The following is a 26820-nucleotide window of genomic DNA, read 5'->3' on the forward strand; positions in this document are numbered from 1 at the left end:
TGTGTGTGTGTGCGTGCGTATGTGTGTGTATTTCATAATGGTTGACCCTGCACCACTGTAGCCCCACTGAGCATCATCTGTTTTATAGCTATCTCACACACACACACACACACAAAGGCAGTGTAAAGGACAGATTGTGAGCCTTGCAGACAGATTGCAGGGAGCCAGGAAGAAGGTCCAAACTCAGGGTCTTCATCACTCAAATCTGACAGAAACACTTTGCTTCACAACACTCTGGCCTGCTTACTGCAACACTCTGCGGCCTGCTTACCTCGCTCTGTCTCTTCAGTATCACTCTCTCACATCCTCACTGCCTGTTATTAGCTCACTTCAACTTTACTGGCATTTTTCTTGAATAAAACAAAACATGATCTCATTACTCGCAGATAATGAGTCTTGTTAGATATTCATTTGGAAGAATTCAGACAAGGCTTACACAATTAAATTTCTATATTTCTTGTACACTTTAATTTAGATCATTTTTTCATTAGAACTCTCTTCACTTTCACGTCTTTCTTTTAGTCTCTCTTTTTTTTTTTTGAATGGCCGGAACAGATGAGCACATAGCTCATCTGTGCCAGCCACTAATCAGATTAGTCAAAGTGGGTGAGTAAAAGCAAGAGGAAGAAAGTAGAGGTGTTCACACTGGAAGAAAGAATAAACAAGAACACATAAATCTGAGATAATGTAAAGAGAGGAGTGAGAAGGAAGAATGTACAAATGCAGAAAGGTTACCAAAAAGCCAAGCGTCTTCTCTAAGGCCTTGTGATTTGAACCTGACCATTAGCGACAGTGCGAATTATCATTGTTAAATGATCGATGCATACCCTGTTAGACTTATCTCTGTCTGCAGACAGTCAAAATGAAATTAACCAGTCGCTGGCTGGTTTCAATGCCAGGACAAAGTCACCCGATGTCTGGCAGTCTGTCTCATTGTCTGCCTGCTCATGTGCCTCGTACCATCCCATAAATTTCTCAGCCTCGCTCTGAACAACAATGTTAAGTCCTGCTGGAACTGGATTACTATTGTTGTGGGTTTTCCTCCAAGCGTTGTTTCTTATTACTACCAGCATCTGCTGTTATAATCCAGTCTGATCCGACCATGTCTTTAATAACAAGATGCCATCTTTCAGTGGCCAGCCAATTGCTTTAATACACGATTGTGGAACTTTTATCTCTGCAGAATATTCTACCTAGTGTTTACACGGTGTCTGCTTTCTGTGTTTGTTGCAGGTAAAGCGCCTCACTTCCTGCGTCTGCAGAATGTGGAGGTGAACGTTGGTCAGAATGCCACGTTTCAGTGTACTGCTGGAGGGAAATGGTCCCAGCATGATAAACTTTGGCTACAGGTTAGTACCTTCTTATCAGTAAAAATGTGCGTGAATGATATCAGCAATGTACAAGCAGTACATTTATAAAGGAAGGTCAGAATGCCCTAAATGTTCAAATGCTGTAAAACTGTGATAACTGACAAGTAATTATGTGTCAGTGGCAGATTTTCAGTGTGTTTTCTTACATTTTGAGTATAATGCTGCACCGTGGCATATCTCAGTCCACTAACTATGTCTATGAAGCAGTCTAAAAAGTTGTACTACTCATTATTATAGTAGTAATGGTGTACGAATATGTCAAAGTATAAAGTAAGACATTGGAAAATGATGGCAAAAGGAAAACTGTAGAGCAGTTTCCTCCATTATTCCAGTACTTTCAATATCATCATATCTATATGTATTATGGCCACATTCTACTGACAAACATAAAAGCTGCTTTTGTCTGTTTCTAAAAGTTTAAGTTTAGCCTATTGGTAAGTATGTTTCGCCTGAACATAAGTGCTGTAGTTATGGTTACCTGAAGTTTATTATATCTTAGACACTGCAGTAAGGCTGTTGTATGATTTGAATGGACTCAGCCAATCAGAAACAAGCAGGATAAAAATGGATCCATTGATCCATCCAATATGACATTGAAGATTCTATGACATATAATATGTATGATATAAAAGGCCAATGTAGCAAATAATAATTAATTATTTATACCATTTGATTCAAAATATAAAAATAAAAAAGTAAGTACACTGTGGCAATGATTCTCAGCCTTCCCTGCTCTATTTCAGGATTGATTAGAAGTCCTTGTTCTGCTCTGCACCAATGACTCCATCTCTGTGAAAGTGATATATGTGTGTGTGTGTGTGTGTGTGTGTGCGTGGGCATCCATGCCCTTGTGCTTATTCTAGTTTCAATGCATGTAAACTGGAAAGCTTGCATGTTTTCCCCAGAACATGCCCGCTGAGAAGGCTGCTGCGTGCATTAATGACATTTACAATGGAGAGCAGTGACCCTTCTGACTGCAGGTCTGAGGTGGCAAAGCATGTTTCTCCGTAAGAGGAGAGCGGATCAGGAGGTGTGAGGATCACGTGCAAAGTAGAAAGTGGCAGCAGTGCACTTTTTATTTTAATGTCTGATCTGCTAAATTCAAATTGCTTTTGTTTCCTGCCACTCTTTCACATCAATATGGCGTCATTTCTGTGTCCTGTGTTGCACTTTTAATTGCTCTTTGCTTTAATCTGTCTGCTGTGATTCCCTGAGCTACTAAACTATACTAAATTGTTGTATTGCCAGTTTAAAGGGCCACAACTCTAGTCTTTTCTACAAAAATTTAGAGAATTAAGAGCTTTGTGGATGCATTTCACAATATATTAGGGCTGAAAAAGTCGGGCTCTGTTCAGTTGACTGACAGGTGTCTTAAAATTGCTTCTGACGTAAGAAGGAAGCAGCCATGTTGAGCCATCACCAGTCAGAGCAAGGCTTTTTTCAGCTTTTTCTTACGCTTCTCATCCATCATGCAGCAGTGGAACGGTAAGGACACAGCGTTGATGGTGACCAGGGTTGTGAACCACCGCCGTTTCTCAGCAACCGTCAGCGTTGGCGACACGTCCCAGCGCAGCACCAGCCGCTACCGCTGCGTCATCCGGTCGGACGGCGGGTCAGGGGTGTCCAACTATGCCGACCTCATCGTGAAAGGTACATTCTGCTGTTTATCCAGTTTCACGTAAAGTACAAAGAGCAGCGCTTGACATGTGATCAGTGTGGAAGCTGTGAAATGGGACTTCTTTCATGTAGAGAAACAAGCCTGGGCTGTGAAGTGTGTGTGTGTGTGTGTGTGTGCGTGCATGTGTGTGTGTTTGGCTGTTGCTCATTAGTGCTGTGAGAATGCTGAGGATGGAATACTGAACAGACTTCTGAGTAGTGACTAGAACTCACAATGAGCCCTCTTTCACTCCATTTTTGTCTGTCTCTGTCAGTCTTTCAGTTCATTTTCTCCGGTGTCCCCTGCGGCTCATGTTCCCTAGCTTTCTCTCCGGGTTTGAAATAGATACCCGCACTTTGTTTATTTCTTTGAATGTTGAAAACACCAACAGAATATTTTTAGAGGCTCCAAAATCTCCCAGTCACCTAATTTTATGGTGTTAATTTTGTCTGAACAGTACGAAGCTTGAGTTTCCTAAACATTTCCTCTTGATTGGGACAAAGGATGAGCTCAGCAGGGGTTCAGCAGGAATACAGGGGGGGTAATGGAGATTTGTCTTTTTCCTCTTACACCCTCATGAACCCTTCTGGCCGCTCTGTTAACATATACTTGTCTGCACATGATGTGTGGACAAGCACTCTTTCGACCCACAGAACTCTATTTTAAATTCTACCGGAGACTCCAAAGATGCCAAGAAGAAATATGTATAACATGTTACACAAGTAATCAATTTTTCACTGTGATGTAATGGGGTAGCTCTAACGAAACACAGTGTAAGACATAAATATTTCACACGGTAAGTACTGTACAGTTTTACTAAAGTGCACGAACAAGCAGAGAATACATGATGTGAGCAAACACTAATGAAAAATGGTTTATCTCACTTGGAAGCTACTGAAGCTAAAACATAATGGCAGCATTTGCCTAAAATGTACAGTAATTTGACTATTAATCAAAAGATTTTGCTATATTAAACTCAAGTAAAAATAGAAATCTTTCTCTTTCCTCTCTCTTGTCTGCACGTTCGTTCTTTTCTGTTTTTCTGTGTTTTCTTTTCAACTCTTCTCACCTCTTTTTTCCTGCGTTCCTCTTGTATTCATGTGTGCTGCGCAACAAATCCCCTCGCTGAGGACATTCAAATCCTCTAATGCGATCTGCACTCAGCTCACACTCAATGCAGGGCAGAAATACGACGGACTGTCTGTGATTCACCATCCCACTCTCCATCCCACGGTTCATGTGAACAACAGGAAATACAGTAGGCCTGCTGTCCTGCTCAGAAGGATTTTGATGTACTGAGGAGGTTGGATAATGTTGTTGCAAGGCCTTTGATAGAATTAGAACATCGCAGCTATCTGTTGTTGTCAGACATAATTACATTCCTTTACCTCTCCTGGTCTCCTTTTCCACTCTGTGTTTTCCCACCTTCAGTTTATGGACTGAGGATTTAAAAGGTTTTTTCTTTCAGCATTAAACTTCTCTTGACAATTAATTGTCTTATGCTAAAATGTCACCAAACATGCATTGGGTGACTGAAGTGCAGAGAGTCCATTTCACATAGTTTGTGCTAATGTGTAAAACACCAAGGCCTAAATCATTTAAAATAGTGAGATTAAGTGCTAGCACTAATCTTAACCCACTGACCTTCTCTTAAAATTCTGTATGCTAAAGCTTTAGCATCAGGTACTTCTTGCATGTTGGAGTAGTGTACAGCATAACAGTGAAGCTGCGTCACTGTAAATGCTTGGTTGGGTGGTTCTCTGGGGTTCTCCTCTGACGACATTCTGTGTTCAGCTCGAATTTATACCTTGAATTGGTAACACATTAATATTTTGTGTGTATGCCCACTCACCCATCACTTGACCATTTTATCATTATTTGCTGATATTAGTCTTTGTTTCATAATTAAACGCTTTCAGTGAAGTTGAAATGGATGCCTGAGATGCACTTGGACAAACACACATGTGTACCTTTAATCTGAATTACATTTATTTTCCTTTCTATTAAACATTGGCTTATCCTCTTGTGGTGTACGTGGTATTGAACTATGTTTGTTTTTTAATGGAATTTAAATGGCGTCACTGAAATAGCCTACATTTATATGTAGAGACGTATTGGCCTAAATTATGCTCTCAATGCATATTTAGTATGAATTATGTGGTTAACCTTATTTGGTGTGAAGGATGTTTAATCTGGAGGGAAGTTGTGTGTGTGTGTGTCTGTGTGTGTGTGCTGTTTTGATTAGATGATAGTCCAGGGACTGAAACTGTCATTACCATCTGTTAGCAGAACACACAGACTATACTCCTGACATCCTGACGAATGTGTCTCTTAGCTTGTGTGTGTGTGTGTGTGTGTGTGTGTGTGCACGTGCGTGTGTGCGTGCGCGCGCCAGTGTGAAGAGCTCAGGTGCTGTCAGCCATGCATTGTGCCAGAGGAATAGTCATGCCAACACAGTGAACGAGAGAGATATGCAATATTGCACACGCACATCCATGAGCACACCTCCCTGAAGCCCTTTGTGTGCGTAGCGTGTGTTGCTAAATCTGTGTGTGTGTGTGTGTGTGTGTGTGTGTGTGTGTGTGTGTTATTGTCCTTGATTTGTACAACTGAATTTGTGTATTTTTGAGTTTTTTCATTCGATTCATTCATGTGTGGTGGGATCATCTGTGTGCAGTTTAATTTGTCTCTAGGTGTGTATCTGCGTGCCTTTTTTGTGTGTTCATGTGTGAGGTGTCTATTGTGTGTCCAGATTCATTTGTGTGTGTATGTACATTCAGTATTTGTGTGTTCTCCTGGGCTGCTAAGTGAAATCAGGGTTAATTAGTGTGTTGTTCAGCCAGGTGTGACCAGGGGAATCTGGAGAGAGACACTTATCATGTGACAGTGCCCTTTCTGAGCACTGTGTGTGACGGTGTGTGTGAGTGTGTGTCCCACGTGCTCATCCATGCATGTTAATCTGTGACACAACACTGCAGGCCGGCCGACCAGATGATGTCTTCCTTGCTGACAAACAAAAAAAAGGAGCTGAAATTAAACATTCAGAAGCAACTGTTCAGTGGGAGTATTGTTTGAAAGCAAAATCTTCCTTTGTAAAGTAACTAATAATCCCAGTAACAATGCATTTTATTTATAATACTCTTTTTATCAAAAGGACAGTCTCAAATAATTAGAAAACAGAACAACATGCCACAGCAAATTCAATATATCATAGCACAGCTTAGGAGTAAGAAAAAAATGTTTTATAGAACCACAGTTTTTAGATGCCTTTGTTCTTAAGTTGAAGAGAAGGAAAAAATTGGTACATTAAACTAAATGAAATAGAGGCTTTAGCAGAAACAGTCAAACAACAAAGGCTGTAATTAACAAGGAAAGATGACCACAAATACCACAATGCATGCATTACCACAATTATCCTTGTTGTTCTTAATTATTTCTTTGTACACTGCAGAAAATCACAATAAAATAAAAACACTTTCCACTTTGACTTGCACCTTTGACCGAAAGCTCCGAAAGCATCTTTCCATCAATCAGTATCAGTATCAGTATCAGTATCCTGCCCGTATTCACACCTCCGCCCCACTTCACACCTCCCCTAAAGTAAGTTCTGAATATGTTAAAGAAAGCATGTCTTGTGAACACAACCTCCTCCCTCGCTTATGAATGTCTTTGCATTAACGGCAACAGATAGCTGCTTCCTGTCAGGAAAAAAACATCACTTTGACAGGAACAACGCACACATGCAAAAGACGAGTGTTAAAATTATTCTTTAAAGAAGCTGAGAAAAGAGCAGTTGGCTTTTTTTTAGTTTGGAAAAGTCAGACTAATATTTGTAATAAGACACACCTGTAAACACACACTCGGTGTCCAGTTTGATTGGACAATAAAAGACGACCTTGAAGAACATGTCAAGGAAAAAAGACAGTCTGCTGAAAGCTTACACACCAACACACACACACACAGATGTTTTTCTCTGCTCCTGTGAGTTTCTCATTTGTATGGCTGTTGTCGAACAGATGCAGTCAAAGCCCCAGGGCAACAAGGTCTCAACCATACCCCCGGCTGTGCTCGTGTGTGTGTGTGTGTGTGTGTGTGTGTGTGTGTGTGTGCGCGCGCGTGTGTCAGACAGTGAACGAGCTTGCATGCTGACGTTGTCTGTGTCTCTGGGAGTATTTGGGCTGCATTGGTGTGTGTGTTGTGCTGTGTGTGGGCATTTGGGCATCAGTGTGTGTGTTCTGTCTGTCAGAGATAAGACTCAGTGGGGCGTAGCAGAGATCCAGGAGAGCCACTGTCAGCCAGTGGCCTGTGGACACCATGCAGAGTGTGTGTGTGTGTTGTGTGTCTGAGTTCCCCAGGAATACTGCTACATCTTTCTAAGTCTCCCTGGGTGGTCATAAAGCTGATTGTAGTCCAAGAATTAGACCCAGCAGTGCCGCCGCCGTGTGTAAGTGTCTGCAAATGTGTGTGTCTGCATATGTGTGTGCGCGTAGAGCTGTGAGTTTGCCCAAAGCTCATTCCCGGCATCTTCTATGTGTCTGTTCCCTGATAAGGAAATCAATAGGACAGTGGACAGCTCAGCTCTATGTGTCAGATGTGTGAAAGCTCTGAACTCCCACTGGGTGTGAACACAAACACAACCTCCAATTTAGAAAAATAACTGCTCGTAAAGTTGGCTTCCAAGTGAGGAGTTTTATTCCAAAATGAGATGTCAAACGCTGGGAAAGGCACATGAGGGATGTCAGCCATGCAAAGGAAAGTCACTGTTACCTTTACAGAGCATAGCATTAAAACAGAATGAATTTAGTGGAGTCATGTTTGGAGTCGTTCTTTGCATGTACTGTTTATTGTGTATTGTATATTTTTGCATTGCTTTACTTATTGCCCAGTCTTTATTTTATTTTTTTGTCTTCTGTCCTCGTTCAGCTATATGTCCTTGAGATGGATTGTGCCTCGGGCCGTTGGGGGCTTTTAATGTGAAATGTCTATGACAAGTGTTGCGGTCTGCAGCTGAGCTGACAGACAGTAGGTGATTTGATTTGTTGGCAAAATGACCAAAATGTATCCCCGTTGCTCACCTGCCGTCCCCCTCTTGCCTTCCCTGTGTAGCAGAGTGCAGGAGCAGAGGGGTTGTTTAGTTGAATATGTTAGTCTAGTCTGCCTCACTCATTGATCGTTTATCCGACTGAAGTTTGAGTAAGTTAGAATCTATGACCCTGACCATGACTCTGAATTATCAGTAGCCTCACTGTGCTGCGCATCGATAAATCCTTGATGCTGAAGAAGCAGGTGGATTCATAATTGCACATTTTTCTCTCAGTCCCTTCTGTCAGGTTCATCTTGGATCTATAATATTCTCTAAACTACATACTATGAATACTCAATTTTGTACTATATTGTAGCCTGTATACGTTATAGAGTTGTAGGAAGAGGGAGAGGATCATAGAGCAACACTGCTGCGAGTAGTATTTCTGTAATATTTTTGTGATCAGTCACTCCCCCAGACCGAGCCACCTGTGTAACAAACATTTTCTGGGAGACATGACTACAAATATAGTTTTCTGAAAGGGTTGGGCATAGTGTTAAGGTTGGTTAGGGTTTTGGCCACCCCCCCCCCTGTTGAAAATTAATAAATCAAATACAAAGTACAACCAACTGCAAATAGCTACAGAGTAAGAACAGTATTTCTGTTAAAAAGAGAGTAAGAACGACAAATAACGGCAACAGCGAATTAAAGTGGAAGCGCATCAGAAAACAGAAAGGCTTTTTACTGAAATACAATAATGTACAGTATATGTATAAATGGATCTGGAATAAAGCTCTCCTTCTAATATAACCCTGGATTAAATCGAGGGCCTGGTTCCCTCTGCTGTGTACTTAAAACTTATTTTTATGAATATACAGCATTCTCCTTCCTGAAACTAATTCTCAAGCACACAGGAAGTACTGTTCCCGAGACTTCTGGAAAAGAAGCATCCTAACTGAACGGTCAGCATGAAATGTGACTGCTACAGAAGCTCATCTCATGTCTGTTCTGCAGCACGTATGGAAGTGCAGATAATTTGTCAAGACATACTGTGCAATACTGAACTTACAGCAAAGAGGAAAAACATGATGACACAAAATTATGAAATACTCATGAGATGGGACAAGGAGATTTGCTCCCTGAGGGGGAAGGAAACTGAGGTGTGTGTGTGTGTGTGTGTGTGTGTGTGTGCCTGTGTATGTGTTGAAGGGAAGCATACACCCATACCATGTCCACTCAACCTGCCTCTTAAACAAGGTTCTTCGGGCTTGCCGTAGGGGATGTATGTGTGTGTATGTGCGTGCATGCACGTGCCATTGTGTTGTGTTGTGTATGCTGGGCGGTTTGTCATGTCATTGGTATTCCATGTCCATTGCTCTTTCATGTGCATCGGCCTGTGTGCGCATGTGCATCTGTGTCAGTGTGTGTGCGTCTGTGTCAGTGTGTGTGTGTGCTAGAGAAAGTGGACACTTCACACAGAATTTCTGAAGAGAAATATAAGTAATGCATGAACAGGTAGGTGAGGAGAAGAGGAGGAGGGCTGGAGGTGAGAAAAAGGTAGAGAAGCAGAGGAGAGAGGGTCAGTGGAGCTGAGGGGAGCAGGGAGGAGAGGGTGGTGAGCAGGTGAAAAGTTGAAACCTGGACTGGGGAGCACAAGATGATTGTAAGGAAGTAGAGAAAGGTGAACAGAGCATGTATAAGAGGAGATGTGAACAAATGAAAGAAAAACAAAGTGGACCAAAGAGGAGGAAAATATGGAGTAAAAATGAGGCAAGATAGAAAGAAAGATTATAATGTTCATGATGAAAAACCATCTCTCCTATGACGCCAGTAGAAAACGGTGAAGTGTGAACCAAAACCAGAAAGGAGAAGCCAAAGCTGACAGGTTTAATCCCATCAGGTGCTTCTGTCACTGCGCCATCATCTCGCTGAACTATCTCACTGTAAGTTCATGTGGATAAGAGCGGCTGAACGGCAGAAATAAAATGTAAAACAGGGCGAGGAGGAGAGATGTGTCCACTATGAGCGCCCTGCTGGTTCGCTCCCGTGAAGCCGACAGATTTGAGGCTAATTCTCATTTCATTAAAAACTGTTGGAGAATATTTCTGTGACACTAAGGAGATCAGTGTCTCTTTTCAGGCTCTTTCTTGCTGTCGCTCCTCAGTCTCTCTCAACTTCTCCCACCTTCTCTGTCTGTGTTTATATTTTCAGAGTTTAGACTCTATCTGGGACTTTTATCCTCAGCAGCTTACAGTGAGTGAGCAGGTAGAAGTTTACTGTCATGCTCACAGACACTTTGACAGAACTGACGTGGTTATGTGACACAATCTCACCGATTTGGGGGAATAAGCTTAAAATCAAAGGCACTCATAGTTCGGTTACTATGGAAAGATGAGGCTTCGTAACCCTCATCTCCTTCATGTTGTCGTTGTTGACAGTACAAATAAGTAAAAAATCAAAATGCGTTCTTGCGTCCTGGTCAGGCAGCCACGTACTGCCACCAAGATGAGAAGACACAAGTTCTGCATAAGCTGCTTCGCCATCTCTGCTGTAGTTTGAGGACAATGACAGCTTCACATTTCAAGTTTACAAAGACTCGAACATGAAAAACAAGACGGCAAAAAACCTTCATAAATACTGTAGCAAAGAACAGCGCTTAAAGCAGAGGGAAGAGAAGACACTGTGAAGGCTGGAAGAGTGAATTCAAGTGCACAGAGAGCGTAAGTTAAATAATAGGAGTTAATAATAGGAAAATATTTATTGCAGGGGTAAAGGGATTGGATGGGTGGGGGAGAGGGGATGACTGGAAGTGTGTGGAACTGGGCTGCTGGCAGGCTAGCGGTTAGCGGAGGTCCAGGTTGGAGGAGCAGGGCTGACAGGACGGTGGACTGGAGACACAGGCAACAAGCAAATATATACTACAAAGGCTTGCAACACAGGGACTATGATCTGGCGAGGTGGACAGGGCAAAGCTGAGTCTTCGTCAGAGTCTTGATTACGGGATGGGTTGCAGGTGGTTTGGCTCTGCTCTGACTCCAGCACACTTGCCTCCACTCAGACACTCACACACAGACGCACAGGCAGAGAGAGGCAGGCTGCAGGCCAGGTGACTTATATCACACAAACCACACCTGATTTCTTATCTTTCTTATTATCTTGTTTCTAACATGGGGGTTGCAATGCAAATTTCATTGACATGTCATGCTCAATGACAATAAAGAAATCTTGAATCTTGATTTCTCTTTGCATAAAACTAATGTCTACTTCTGTGGTTTTGGTCTGCGCCAAAATGGCAGTTTCCAAACTGGACCAATGGAAGGAATTACACCAGCCTTGCTTTAACATGTTTAGGCCTGTTACATGGCAGATTGATTTGGCTTCATGTGTCTCACTTAATCATTCCAGTAAAGTAGCATGAATAATCCCAGGGTCCTGGAGCAGCTAAACTGATTGCAGCCATTGTTGATGCTATTCATTGTACTTGTAAGTACAAAAACAACCTTTTCAATGTGAAAAAAGTGATCAACAACATGAGTTTTACTTTAACACAGTGACTGCGTGCAGTGCACGTTCTGTCCAGGTAAAGCAAACCTGCACAGCTTCACTGACAGTCGTGTTCTGCTTTGGTCTGAGGAAGCAGAGACTCATGGGAGTGAGGACAATGTGAGTTTTGTGTTTAGAAGTGGACTCAGATGGCTCGGAGTACACGCGAGTGTGTGCGCGCGTGAAGATGTGGTGGAGATGTTTGTGTTTGTCTTTGTTTGCAGTGTTTGTGTGTGTCTGTATTTGTTATTCTGTGTGTGTGTGTGTGTGTGTGTTAAGAGGTAGCAGGTGTCTGCCACAGTGAGTTTGCTGTGAGGAGTGGGGAATCAGATCTCATTTCCCATGATTCTTGGCTCTCCCTTGAGTGTAAAATACACTCTGTGTGCCCCCAACCCCCCACCCAATTTTATTCTGTTCATTCTTTCTTTCTTTCATTCTTTCTTTCCTCTATTATAGATGGAGGCTGTGTCATTGTGCTGTGAATCTTTTGATTAAAGTATTCTCTGTGACTACGCAGTGGAGAAGAATGTTCCCTCTGTGTGTGTGTGTGTGTGTGTGTGTGTGTGTGTGTGTGTGTGTACAAGTGCTGAATTCATTACACAAAGTAACAGGCCTGAGGGAGTATGGAGTGTGTTACTCACAGATGTATACACACACACACACACACACACACACACACACACAGTTGTGCTTCCACCACTTCAGAGGACATTACATTGACTTCCATTCATTTCCTGGAGACTTACAGGAGCCATAACCACAACCACCACTTGCTGAACTCTAACCTTTCTGAGCTGTTGCATTCTCCAGTAACATCATGTCTGTTTGCTTCCACATGAACACTTCGTGGATATTTCAGCTCCATAGTCTGACAGCTGTGTACTCAGGAAAGGGTTCCTGCCTGCTGCTTTGCAGAAGATATGGTTTAAAATGATGAAGAAGAGTGATTTGGTATCTTTGCAGTGTTTTCCCTAAAAATTAGAGGTTAGAAGAGGCACCAAGTCTCTCAAAACAACACTATAATTTGTATAATTATGGTCCTTTTTTAAAGACATAGTCTGCAACATGAACCTTTGGTTGACAAAATGAAAACACTTCACACACAGGATGCTGTGTATTCTGGATTTATTGAATGATGCAAAACAGATGTACAGGGATTTGCAAAAAAAGTATCCGATATAAATTTGTTCCGCTCAACCACACAGTATGTGGCGGTTATCATTAACACTTGATGAGCTGGATTGATCGTATCGGAGCTGGATCGTGCTGATCTGTGTGTGTGTGTGCGCGCTAATCTGTTCTGTTCCTTCTGAGATGAACTACTGAGTTCATGGAGCTGCGAAATAGACCTGGAATGCATTACTGATAAGGCGACGACAGACAGAGGAATGAACAGATTTGGTGAGACAGCAGCGAGAAGTGTCCACCTTTTGAAAAGTTTCAACTATTAATTAATGAATTGCATTAATTATTCCCTCCAGTTGGATTTATGTTGGAATAAACAAACAAAGACTAATTTCAAGCTGAATATGGAGACTTAAAAGAGGAATTCTTGACTTTGGATAAAGGTTAATTACAGTTAAATCCTGCGGGATGACATTACTTAAAGAGAGTGAGACAGACAAAGTTTAGTTAAACCAATACTAGATAAAAAAAATGTAACATTATCCTAAAACCAAGTCAACTACCTTGTTGTCTTTTGTTACTTTTCAGGTGAATCAGATTTCCATTTGGTACATAAAAAATGTAATGAAAAGCCAGTTTGGAGAGAAAGCAGTATCTGAAGAGGAGGAGAAGCTCTCCCCCACTCTCTTCCTCTCTCTCTTATCATTCTGACCATCATTACTCTCCGCCCGCCGTTGAAACGGGAGAAAAACTGATTATAGTGAAGTGATTGTCATTTTTTGGTGCAACTGATTTTTCCATCTTTTCCGCCACCTGGGCTATATCTTTTCTCTCCTCTCTGGTGGTCTGAATCCTCCTCTATCTGTCTCTCTATCATCGCTCTCTCACACACATACAAACACACACACGCCGACACATTCACACACACACTTTTGACTTTATCTTTGAATCTTTCAAAGCTCTGAAAGATTTGACAGCACTGTTGGGTTTGCCACAAACACAAACGCAAACAGGAGTACACACTCGCAAACACACCCACACTTTAAGACGTGTTATAAACTGCCAGCAGAGAAGAGGAGATAAAAAACTAATATTACCACCACACAACTCTTACTCCAAGTCTTCACTCCATCCTCCTTTATTCTTCACTTCTTTTTCTTTCTTCACTTTTTTTAACCTCCCCTTTCTCTAAAAGTGTGTGTGTGTGTGTGTGTGTGTGTGTGTGTGTGTGTGTGTGTGTGTGTGTGTGAGAGAGAGAGTGTTACACTGGCTGTCAGGAGAAGCAGACAGTGAAATGAAGTGAGAACCATTTAGATCAGCAGGACTTGATAACTTCCAGCTCAGCTCTCTCTCTCTCTCCCTCTCTCTCTCTCTCTCTCTCTCTCTCTCTCTCTCTCTCTCTCTCTCTCTCTCTCTCTTTGGTCATCGATTTGATCGACCGGCTCACGAACTTCCTCTGTTTTCCAACAGAATTTCAGCTTCTCTTCCTTTTTTTTACTCTTTTACTCTCTATCATTTTGGAAAGGGCTCCTTTAGCTGGTTCCAGAGAGAAAGACCAGTTTGTGTCAAGTTAGTGTGGCTCAGTCCTGATGGTTTTGGGTGCTCTGGTGGCCTAGTTAAGACACCGACCATGAGCTGCAACATGTGCCATCTGCCTACTGTCTGCTATCAATTAGAGGCATAAAATGCCCAAATTACAATTAAAAAAGGGGAAAAAAAGATGGTTAAGGTGTACTACAGGGATCTATTTTGGGCCCTTTGTTGTTTTGCCCCGTAAATAGCGGGTAAGGTCAGACCTCTTGGAAATATATCTTGATGCACATGATAACATAATGCTGTCTTATGAGCCAACACACCATTGAGAACTTACACTGCAAGATGCTCTTAATCTGGATGAAACACACGTTTCACGTTCTTAACCTGTTCCAATGATTAACTGATGAAAGAACAGGTATGATCAACCGGCCTACTTTGTAAAACAAATTCAAATGCATGTGATTTTATGCTCCCGCTGAGGTAAGCACAACATGTTTGATAAAAATTCACTCAGCTGTTGGATGGGAATGCATCCTCTGTCTCTCCAGATCCTCTGTGCTTTCATCACAACTGCAGAGGAGAAGCAGATGTGTTCGTGGCCACCAGTTTTGCAATTGGTGCATCAAAAAGTGGTCTGTTGCAAAGCAGTTCCATTCTGAGAACAAAGCTGATTCTACTTTGTTTTTTTAATCTTCATCACACTGGCTTCCTACTCATCATTCAGACTGATCATTTTCCATAATTTAACCAAACTAACTCACACAAACAAAATGATTCATGCATGCAGATGCATGCAAGATTAAACATGCACCCTCACACACACACACACACACACACCCATGCACACACACACACACAAAGTTTGCTTTTCTGCTGTGCATTAATGTACATGCAAATATACACCCAGAAGTACACATCTTGTGTGTTTTTGACACACTCAAAAACACACAAGATGAGACTTTGTCATTTTTTTCCTCTTTCATCCTTTTCCTATTCCTGAAACACACACAGACACACACACAGACACACACACAGACACACACACAGACACACACACACACACACACACACACACACACACACACACACACACACACACACACACACACATTATGTCCGATCTTCAAACACCATGCTGGGATTGTAATACAGTGCAGTAAAAAACTAGATCCATATACTTTGTTCCCTCAGGGTGTAGTAACACAGGTCACTTTTGAGTGTGCTATGCGTCTTCCGACAACAAGGCCCCAGGATACGCAAGATAAAACCTTTATGGGGCCAGGACTGCTGCACACATATACACACAGACACACACGCACACACAGAAGTCTTTATTGGTCCACAGTTACAGTACTGTACTCGTGCTGTATCCCATTTTAAAACTTCATGAGCCCTGCTTGTTTTTACTACAGTGTGAGTGTCAAAACTCACACTGCAGAGACGAAACAGCGTCCTGTGGGAGGACAACTCCTGCAGATGTCTCCTCTTCTCATTCTCATACCGAAGTTTTTGCAAATGCAAAAACATCCACTGTACAGTTTCAGGTGTTTGTGAAATATGCGTAATGCATCACGAGGCATCCTGATTCAGGACACCCAACCTCGATATACAAAAATCACAGATTTTGAATTATGCTCTATATCAGGACACCTGGGAGTTTATTTTACTGATACCGTTACCACTTATGAGAGGCAAAAAAACAACCTGTCGTGCCTAGTACAGCATAAAGTTGAATGGATGAATTAATGAATATCTTTATCATAAAATTATTTTTCTGCGTTTTTCCACATCCAACAAAAGGCTCAAAAGAGGGAAATTGTATTTATGAAGAGACTTTTCACCTATAGGAGAAAATCTGAGGCAGAGTTTAAACTATTTTTTACCTGAGGTCATGTGCAGTGTGTGTGTATGTGTATTTGTGTCAATCATGTACAGTATGCGTGTCACCTTTCTGCTCAGGATCACCCAGATCATAGCTGGTTTAGTTGTTTTTTGTGCCTGTCCGGCACTTTTAGTAGTTTATCAGACTAGATTATCAGAATGATTCTCAGTGCAGTTTTGTTTCTCATCAGTAGTGACAGACTGCATTGTGACTGCATTTTATTTTGTAATGAAATGTGTCACTTGGAATTTTGAAGAAAAAAACAAACTTTTATCGTCGTGCTGTTACTTTTGTCAGAGTGCTGCTCTGCTGCAGAAGTTTCTCATTTTCTCTCACTCATTTCCCTCACGCTCTTCTCTCTTCTGTTCCAGACCCTCTCTGCTCGCTCCACTTCTGCTTGAGTTCACCCATCTTTAATTCCTCTCAGCCCTTTTTCCTTCTTCCACCCTTTTTTCTTCCACCATGCACGCTCCTCCCGTCCCTGCAAGCCTAACAGACCAAACCATCTTTCTTCCTCCTTCCCTCCTTTCTTTTATCCCTCCTCTCACACTTCATTAGACTCATCGTATGAAAACCAACTGTAGTTGATTAGCAATCAGCGTGTCTGTGTACTGCTTCCGTATCTGTGTGTGTGTGTGTGTGTGTGTGTGTGTGTGTGTGTGTGTGTGTGTGTGTGTGTTGATGTGCGTCCTGTGTCATCGTGGGTGCCAGGTTGTGTGTCGCTGGGTGGCCTCTGTAACTCTGCTGTAAACGAGCTGGCAGAGGGAGGAATGGAGGGATGGTGGGAGGAAACAGACGGAGGGAGGAGTGATTGAATGATCTTGCTTTCTTCCTGTGGAGTAACATCAGGAGAAGTTGTTGAATATAAATGATATTTTCTGCAAACTGCAGTGTGTGAACTTCATATTGCAGCTGACCAGTTTGCAAATTATGTTCAGGTTTTTAACTGTTTTTAAAGAAGCACATTTACATGTGAAACACATCTTCTACATGTTTATTAAATCCACCCTTCTTCTAAACAAGTGAAGGAAATTGCAGCAGGATGAGACCATTTTAGCTTGAAGCGCTCTTTTATTAAGACAGAGATGAAACAGTTTAGGAAATGTGACACACAAAATTAAAAATAAAAACAGCATTTTAAAGTGTAGCCGAAGCCTTTCTTGACAGAATTGTTCTATCAATTTCAGGATGATGAGGATAATTTACTTCCGCATTCTCTGTATTTCTTTTAATTTTCTGTTTTCTATTGGAAGGGAAACATTGGCGCAAAGGTTCATGAATGCTAAGATGGGGACTTATTTGAATGGAACACAGTCATGCATTCAAATGCATGAATGGCACATACACATTCCCTCACATATAGAGATGCACATTGTCTTTCACTCTCCCCTGCACCCACAGACACACACACACACATTCAAAGCCTGCATACAGTTGAGATGGATGAGTGTGCGGTGACTGACAGTTGATTCATCGGTCCCGCAGCCACCATACATATTCTAATGGTGCCTCGAGGAAAGTAAAAAAAACTTGCAGAGTGAGATCTGGACTTTGCTTTTAGACAGCGGGAGGAGAGGGGCCATTATTCTTAGCTAGCATAACGTAGCTGTCAACTGACAAAGCACCTGCCACAGAGAAAAAAAAAGATTTATACTTAGAAACCTAGACTTCAATCTTAAAATGACCCCCTTTAGTTGCATTTGTTTGTGAAGCTCACAGTATTCAAAACATGTTTGAACGCTCATTCCTCCATCATAGGTGCATTTCTTTTTGAGCATCATTGCCCCCTGAAGTATTAATATAATCAGTTTATGGATTCGGTCATATCGTCATAACTCTTTTGCCTGAGTGTCAGTGATTGATGAGCAATAATGTGACTTTGTGAACAGAGAGATGAAAACTGCAACTCAGGAGCTCGTATGAGGGCTCAGGTAGATATGTCTTGGTCCGTCTGGAAGTTCATAAAGAACTTAAAACTTTATTGAGCTAAAATAACACGATCTTCAGCTTTGATAAAGGTTCAAGATAATGAAAATGTCACTCCCTCTAGATAGCATCTTTTGTGTCTGTACAGCTCAGATCTTCTATTTAAATCTGCTTAAAAAGTGTGTCACTGTCACTGTCCAAGGTGCTGATCCCGGAACAGTCAGAAATGCCGGAGCTGTCCATGCTGCAGTAATTACCGCAGTTTATGCCGATGAGCAGAGTTCTCAGTGGCACAGTGTGATGACCGACAGATAAACCCCATGAATAATTTCCCTGTCACATTTTCCATCTGTTTCTGCTGTTGTTTAACCGAGTGTGTTTCAGATTCAGGCTGCTGTGTGTTGACGGGATTTTCTTAGTCAGCACCATTAAGTCTGCCACTCATTGCTGTGGAGAGGATGTAGACCTGCACAGAGCCTGTGTGGGCTGCGGGAGTGTCTTTGACAGCATGGCCTACATCAGTGAAGAGCAGGCAGTGCTTATACCGTGGATCCAAACTCATTCATTGATTCATTTAACTTAGATTGTCAACAAACCACTTTTTTAAACTGTATTCCTTTAATCTGATCACAAGGCAACAAGCTTCTGCAGAACTTCATATTCACCCTCTCCTATAAATGCATTCACAAATATCGGGGATTATCAATGTTCACATGTGGATTTGGGCTTTAGTTGATGACACAGTCCTTTTCCTTCACTACTTGTGCTCCAGTTGCTCTTAAAGAAACCAGTGATTACCATCAGTCAGTGATTTTTAGCTGGGCCCAAAGGCAGCAGCCCCGGATTCACTCCCAGGTTGCACCAAACATCTGCAGTAAAAACGGTATCTGTAGTCCTGTCCTCATGTCCCCTAAAATATTTAGTTACAGAGGTGTGTTTTCAGCAGCACAGACGCTACTGAAGGATCATAGAAATATTAGAGGAGTGTTGCAGGACTACTACAGGCAGCAGTGTGTCTCTGTGGCCTCTCGGTCTTCTGCTACTACACATTGCTATTTGTCACTTTGATCATGAAGGTGACCCTTCTAGTCTAGAGATAGCAATGTTGTATGGAATTCAGTATTTACAGTAAAATGGCAAATGGGCTGCATTTATATTGCACAACACATGTGATGTTCATACACTGATGGGGCAGCCATCGGGAGCTACTCTGACATGCAGGCTGGAGGAGCCAGGGGTCGAACCCTCTAATTTGTATTCTAGTACTGTTTATGGTTTAAAGAAAATAATAGATCCCGGATGAAACTGACAGAGTGGCAGGGCTGAGAGAAAAAGGCACAATTACGATCCGTCTATATCTTCAGCACCACGGGCAGCGCATGGATTTATCAATACGCAGCACAGTGAGGCCTCTGATATTTCAGAGCCATGGTCGGGGTCATAGATTCTAACCTGCACAAACCCCCGTCAGATAAAGGATCAATGAGTCAGGCAGACTAGACTAATATATTCAACTGAACAGCTCCTCCACACTCTCTCTGCTGTGAGGGGGTGGAGAGGGGAGCTGGCACGGTAACAAGGGGGGATGCATGTTGGTCATTTTGCTAACAAGGAGAATGGCAGCCCCCCCTCATCCTCCTCAAATTGCCTACTGATTACCATCATATAGTCCATGTGAAGTATATGTGTGATGTTCTCCTTTTAGTTATCGCTTCTTCTTTCATTATGTGCTTTTGAGCCGTTTTGCGTAGCACTTCAGGGAGGTCTCAGTATTCATATGGATGTCGGGCATCTCCCTTTGAATGGACGCTGCTGTCTCGAGTTTGGTTTTGGAAAAAAAGAGCAGAGTAATAAAACATCCTATGCTTTTAGGCTTGACAGAGGCCATTATTTTAAAGTAGCATAATGTGAAAGTCTGGTGGCGAAGTAGCTGTCAGCAACATGTCAACAATGTGATGGATTAGTGCGACAGGTGGAGAATTCACTTGGTAAAACGTTTCCTCTTTTAGCTTTTAGTGGCGGCTGCTTTCCGTGCAGAAGTTACGCTGTCTCCTTCCACTTCACATTTACATCACTTTTACATCATTTAGTGGCTGAGGTCACACACAGCCTGCGGCTGTGATGACTGAACAGGCTTTGATTCCTACATCATGTTGACAGTTGATTCCTTTACACAGTAACATACAACATATTCCAAGGGTCTATGGGGGTCCAGGGGTATAAGAAATGTTAGTCTCTGACTGGAGTAAAACTGCGTGCTTGTACAGCCATGACAGACTGCAGAAATTGATATTGATTGATACCAGTCAGCTTGAAAACATTGGACTCCTCACTTTCCTTCCTTATGGATATTTTTATTGGAAGAATCAATAGAGGCTTGAGAATACCTTGAAAAGCAGGTGGTACATAAGACACCACATGATGAAATGATGCAATTCAAATTGTGTTTGTTATTTTTGAAAATTACACTGAGCACCTGAAGGGTTGTACAGCATTCATTCATTTGTGGAGTATTACACATTTAGGCACCGCTGATTGGACTTTAATATAGTTTTCAGGGGAAGATGAGCTCTGTAATATATTCTAATTTAGCCGTGATTCAGGTTCAGGTGGGGGTACAATTACGTTCAAAACAAGGTGATATGTTTGTTTTCTGATTGGATCGGAGACTGAGCTGCATGATCCAACAGGAAACGTGTTTGATTGAAATATTATTTTGTTACACCTCAAAATGAGAAAAAGTCTGAATCTACGCTTAACTAACCGCCTCTGTTCCCCTTCCACAGCTCCACCCACCCCCATCGCTCCACCTGAGCTTCTCGCCGTTGGTGCCACCTACCTTTGGATCAAACCCAACGCCAACAGCATCATCGGCGACGGGCCGATCATCCTGAAGGAGGTGGAGTACCGCACCACTTCAGGGAACTGGGCAGAGACCCACGTGGTGGATGCCCCCACATATAAACTGTGGCATCTGGACCCCGATGTGGAGTATGAGATCAAGGTCTTGCTGTCCAGACCCGGGGAGGGAGGAACGGGGCCGCCGGGGCCGCCGCTGGTCACCAGGACTAAATGTGCGGGTGAGTGACGCCTCTTTTATCCTTTTTGTCTTTGGTGGTGGTGGGTATTTTTTTGCTTCTGTTGTTGAGGATACTAGATCCATCATCCTGATCCAGAATGGTCACGCTGTGCTAACGAGAAACAGTTGCTGTGTCCTCAAGTATTACCTAAATACTCATCAAATAGAATGTTGATACTGAGAGATAGCAAAGATAAATACCAGTGGCGTGCACAGACTTTTTGAAGGGCAGGGGCGAAAATGAAAAAAAGGGCACATAAAGCGTGTCCTCACCACTGAAGAGGGCACTTTAAGCGCGTTTTGGCGTCCAAGAGGGCACTTTAACGTGCGTTTTGGCTCCCAGGCGGCACTTTAGCACGTGTTTTGGCGTCCAAGAGGGCACTTTAGTGCGCGTTTTGGCTCCCAGGGGACACTTTGGCACGCGTTTTGGCATCCAAGAGGTCATTTTAGCACGGGTTTTAGCGTCCAAGAGGGCACTTTAGCACGCGTTTTGGTGTCCAAGAGGGCAATTTACAGTGTATTTACCAGTGGCATGCACAGGGGGGTTGAAAAACGCTGCTAAAGTGCCCCCTGGGAGCCAAAACGCGCATTAAAGTGCCCTCTTGGATGCCAAATCGTGCGTTAAAGTGCCCTCTTAGGAGCCAAAACGCGCGATTTGGCATCCAAGAGGGCACTTTAATGCGCGTTTTGGCTCCCAGGGGGCACTTTAGCACGCGTTTTTCAACCCCCCTGTGCATGCCACTGGTAAATACACTGTGTTTTGGGTCTGGCTTGGACAGGTTTTTGGTACGGGTTGGACATGGTCTGGATATGTTTTTGGTCTGGTTGGGATGTGGTTTGGATATGGCAGGAGTATGGTTAAAGTTAGGTCTGAGTGATCTGATTTGGAGACAGAGAGGCCAGAAGGCCGATGAGCAAAAGAACAAGAAAAAAGGCAAGAAAAAAAATGTTTCCAATTACTTCATCTTGAGAACGAGAGCACAAATCAAAGATGATGATAATTGGGATGTTAAGAAGGTGCCCCGGAGATGAAGGAGAGGTGGAGTGCGGGGGTTGGAGTGGAGGAGGAGGAGGAGAAGATAGGGGAGGTTAGGTGGGGGCAATCATGGCTGATAATGAGGATCCCAGCGGGGGTGTAAGGACACAACGAGTGGCAGTTCATTTGATAAAGTGACAGCTCATCTGATCTCCGATGGACTGCGTGCGTGTGTGTGTGTGTGTGTGTGTGTGCGTGTGTGCGTGTGTGTGTGGTTAACCCAGTAGGAAGCCATCATCACCAGTCCATTTTCTTCTCATTCTTTTCCTTGCCTCCATCTTTCTCTCGATGTTTGTGTTTAGCCACAGTTGTTCTTTTCTTCCTCTCCTCATTAATTCCTCCTCTTTTGACCTCTCATATTCATTAATGTTCCTCGTTTCTTCACCAATTTTTCTTTCTTTATTTCTCTTTAACACTCTCCCACACCCATTTACCAGAATCCCCCCCCCTTTCCTGACTTAATCTTTTTCACCTTTGTGCTTTTTACCATTTCTTTTTCTTTCTGTTATTCTCAGTCAGTCATTTTTTGCAAGAGCTTTTTCAGATGCGTCAAAAAGAGACAAAGAGACTTTTGTCAGTGATTTTTTTTTTCAGAGGCGAGATGGAGTCAAAAGTTGGTGAAAGAATGAAGATGCTGAGAGAGAGAGAGAGAGAGAGAGAGAGACATTTGAATAGTGCTGCTCCCCTCTAGCATCTTGTCTGTTGCTGATGATGCCGTTATCTTGGCGCTCTAGTTATTTATGCTTCAAACAAGTTGTGTCAAAACTCTAATTTAATTGGAAAAGGGGATTCGATGTGTTCGTTGTGTGTGTGTGTTTTAATGTATTTGTGGTCTCTTTGTCCGCCCCCTGAAATTTTTACTCTGTGGTAATCAGGAGGTGAAAATGATGTGCTAACAGTGCAGACTCTCACTCTCTCTCTCACTCTCTCACTTTCTTGTTCTGTTCTTCTGTCTGCCGTTGTCTTCCATCTTAAAGGACAACAATGCTAGTTAGTTAGTTAGTCAGTGTTTTTCTTATTGTCAACAAATCCCTTCCCCTGTCTTTGGCACTCCACCCCGACTCCTTTGTTTCTACTTAAGATGTAATGGTAATAATTCTGACAAATGTACAATGATACTTACAGAGAGGCTCAACATGTCTGGACGAATGTTAGAGACTATTTTCAGTGGTGGATTGATGCACATTTGACTGAGAAGTAAATTGCAGTGTGTGTGTTCATGGTAATGAAGAAACGTCACCCAGTGCAGCTCATCAATTCATCGTTTGGTCTTTTCATGGACTTTGTTGTCAGTAATAAAAAAACAGAATGTCATCAGTTTGTCTCTATTTACCTTATTGTTCTCACTCTCTCTCATCCTCTATTCAATTTGTAAACCTAAAGTAGACTCGACTGTGGTGATAAATATTATTTATCTTACTATCTACACAAGCACGCACAAACACACACACACACACACACACACACACACACACACACACACACACAGTCTCAGACTCCTTGTCATGCCCACATGAGGCCCTCCTGCTTTGCTTTTTGCTTTGCACTTTTCAGGCTGATGATATACACTCTCGTAGCCACACACACACACTCACACACACTCTTCAAACTTTCATTTTGCTCAGGCATAAGTTCAGATTGGAGTGTGTCTCAAACGACTGAACATTTCATGCGGCGTGTGTACTTGCACTGCATGTAGAAGTAGCCTCCAGTTTTCAGCAGGCGTAGATACACAGACAGAGAGACGGACGGAGAAAAATACACGGCAGGTAGAGGAAGAGGAGGGTGATGAAGTGCTGGAGAGAAAGAAAGGGGAGGAAAAAGTTGTGGAGAGGAGGATGAAGAAAAGTGAGGAGAGTGGCAGAGAAGAAAGAGATCGTGAGGTGGGACGAACAGAGCGAGGGAACGACAGAGATGGTTGATGTTAAGTGAAGTGGGACAGAGGCGGTGGTCATTCTGTGTGTGTGTGTGTGTGTGTGTGTGTGTGTGTGTGTGTGTGTGTGTGTGTGTGTGTGTGTGTGTGTGTGTGTGTGTGTGTGTGTTGGTTTGTGTGTAAAGTGTAGCAGAAAGGAACATGTGTTTCTGGGCTAGTGGCGCTGTGTTGAGCTGTCACATCCACTCACAGGGTGCTGTGTGTGTGTGTGTGTGTGTGTGAGAGAGAGAGATGGGATTGGAGCAGGCAGGTATGACAGATGTTCAAAAGCCTGCTGGCTACTGGCAGTGTTGGTGTGTGTGTTTGTCTCCACACCTTCTGTGTTCACCTTTCTGTTCATGTTAGCTTCTACAGGCCTGCTCAGGCCTCCACAACAGGCCTAACAATCACATTTTAAATCAGCTACTTGTGGCATTTTCAAACTTAATTAATTTTAATGACAGAATTATTTAAATAGCGTGGTGTAATTATTGTAAGCAACAGTTGTGGTTATTGGATGTGGTAAATTTGGGCCTGAACTTCCAGCAGCCAGTGTTTTCATTTCATTCTCTTGTGGTGACTTGATATTTGGTACATCGTTAACATCGTTGCAATTATTTTTGTCAACTTTATGTCAATTAGGAAAACTGCCATCTCAAAGTTTGGAGGACAATTTAGGACAATTAAGTTCAGAAAGTGATGATTTTCTGATGTGAGATAAATAAAAAAAATCATAAATCCCATTACTCAACTCTAAAAGCAGACTTTGAAAGCAATTTCAGACAGAAAGAACCGAAATATCACTACCTATGCAGCCTCGAGCCACCCTGCTGATCACCAAAGTGAGTTGAGCTGGCTTTTAGTCTGTCAGACTGACTCAGAGTCAGCACTTCAAACCGTGCATCGACTCAGAGGAAGGGGTCGTCTTCGGTATATTTGTCACGTGTTCGTGGTTCATTGGTTTATGCTTTTTCTTACCTATAACTTATAAACACTCAACATTTTTAATGATGTCTGTTCTTCAATACACCTGGCCTTCAAACATGACAAAAACTTTACTCACTCCCTGCCTGGTTAGTGTCCACCACACACTAAACTTTATTACTTGCATATTTTACATGTAAGACACATTTTAAAACTTTTTTTTTGTCATTTACCAACAACACACTTCCACACAAGTGCGCGCTGTGGTCACAGATCAGTTGTAAAACTGCAGGGCTCCACGCAGCGGGCTGCTGACAGCTCTGTCAGCCGAACACTCAGTCACACTGGGTGGCAGCAGAGGAGGATGCACCAGTGTCTGGTGCAGAAGTAGTTTAGCGGACTTCAGTGACAGTCAGCAGCAGAGCTGAGAGCGTCGGGGTGGCCAGCGATCGCTCTGCCCACCGTTTGCATTGCTCTTCTCTCCCGTCGCTGTTCGCTTTGTGGTTCGGTCATTTCGTGACAAGATGTGGTTTGTAAAGTTTGCAGCCTGCTCCTGCACAGTGACAGTCTGATAAGATGTCTGTTGAGTCGAGGTCTTCTCAGATGACGACTTGAAACGCTTTGAAAATACTGCCACATGCACATCAGCAACTTGAAATAGCTCATTAGTGTTGTATTCTGGAAGGATGCGACACAAGTAAAGCCCCAGTGAGTCCAGCTGAGCGGTTACTGTGACCTCTCCGTGATGGAAGTCACACGAAACATGCTTTTCCTCTCACTCCGTCCATCAGCTCCACACTCCATTGTTGTCCCGCCGCTGTGGAGGATGCTGCAGCCGGCTGCCAGGCGGCCGTCGCTCAAAATAGGATTCAGGCCATTTCACCCATAACCGGCGCTGCGGTGGCTCCGGGGAATCCAACAATGATTTTAGCCATGTGCCTCCTCTAGCGTAGCACATTTGCGAGAGCAGTGTGGAGAGCAGATCGAGGAGGCGAGCTGAAATGAACTCTCCATTTTGCTCGAGGCGCAGCGAAGACAAGGCCTTGATAAGTGATTGATTTCATCATGCGCCTCCCCCTACCTCTTCGCCTGCCTTTCTCTCGCTCCCGTCCGTCCATCTTCCTTCTAATCACTCCTTCTTCACTTTCCAAGGCTTTCATTTGGATAATATTTCTGTATACCCACCCACCATAAATGACACTCAGCGGACCAGTTGTTCGCTCACAGTGTTTGTGTGTGTGTGACCTCCATGATTCTGTGCTCATCTATCTCTGATTTCAAATGAGCCTCTCTCTCTTCATTTCATCCCTGATAATCTTTCTCTCTTAAGTTAGCGTCGCTGCTTTGCTGCACAGCGCCTGTCAGAACACACAAACACACTCCCTTGACATTTTGCCATCCTCCCTGCTCTTCCTTGATCTTTGTGTCTCTTTTCCTCTCTCCTCTCCTTCATCTTTCTCAGCTCCTCCCTGTTCCTCCGTATTCCCGCGTCTCCTATCCTTCATGGAAAATATTATCTTAAACTCAATATTCCCCGAACATGAAATGTGAGTATTGGCTCTGAACCTTGTCTCTATAAATATCAGCTTTTAACTTTAGCATTAGCTCTTCAAAGTGCGACTGCATGCTCCTATAATCTCCTCTCCTCACTTTCCTCCCGCCTCTCCTCTCTTCCTTATAAATTATTTTTATGTGAGGGATGATAATGTAAGTGTTGGCTAATATGTTACCCTGTAAAGATGGACTTTTAATTCACCCGCTGTCCATAAATCTTCCTTTAGTATCTTTTCTGTGGCTAACATTTCCT

The 26820-nt window shown here is 42.9% G+C and overlaps 1 protein-coding gene across 1 annotated transcript in view; it reads left to right on the top strand.

Moving 5' to 3' along the window:
* Positions 1-26820, top strand: part of ptprt (protein tyrosine phosphatase receptor type T) — a 312082-nt gene that overhangs the window by 86847 nt on the left and 198415 nt on the right. The window contains exons 6-8 of the mRNA XM_041962443.1: positions 1234-1349; positions 2846-3020; positions 20849-21142. Of these exons, the coding sequence (XP_041818377.1) occupies positions 1234-1349; positions 2846-3020; positions 20849-21142 (585 nt within the window). The remainder of the gene's footprint in view (positions 1-1233; positions 1350-2845; positions 3021-20848; positions 21143-26820) is intronic.

This window comes from Chelmon rostratus, chromosome 2 (assembly GCF_017976325.1).
Source record: "Chelmon rostratus isolate fCheRos1 chromosome 2, fCheRos1.pri, whole genome shotgun sequence".
NCBI lineage: Eukaryota > Metazoa > Chordata > Actinopteri > Chaetodontiformes > Chaetodontidae > Chelmon > Chelmon rostratus.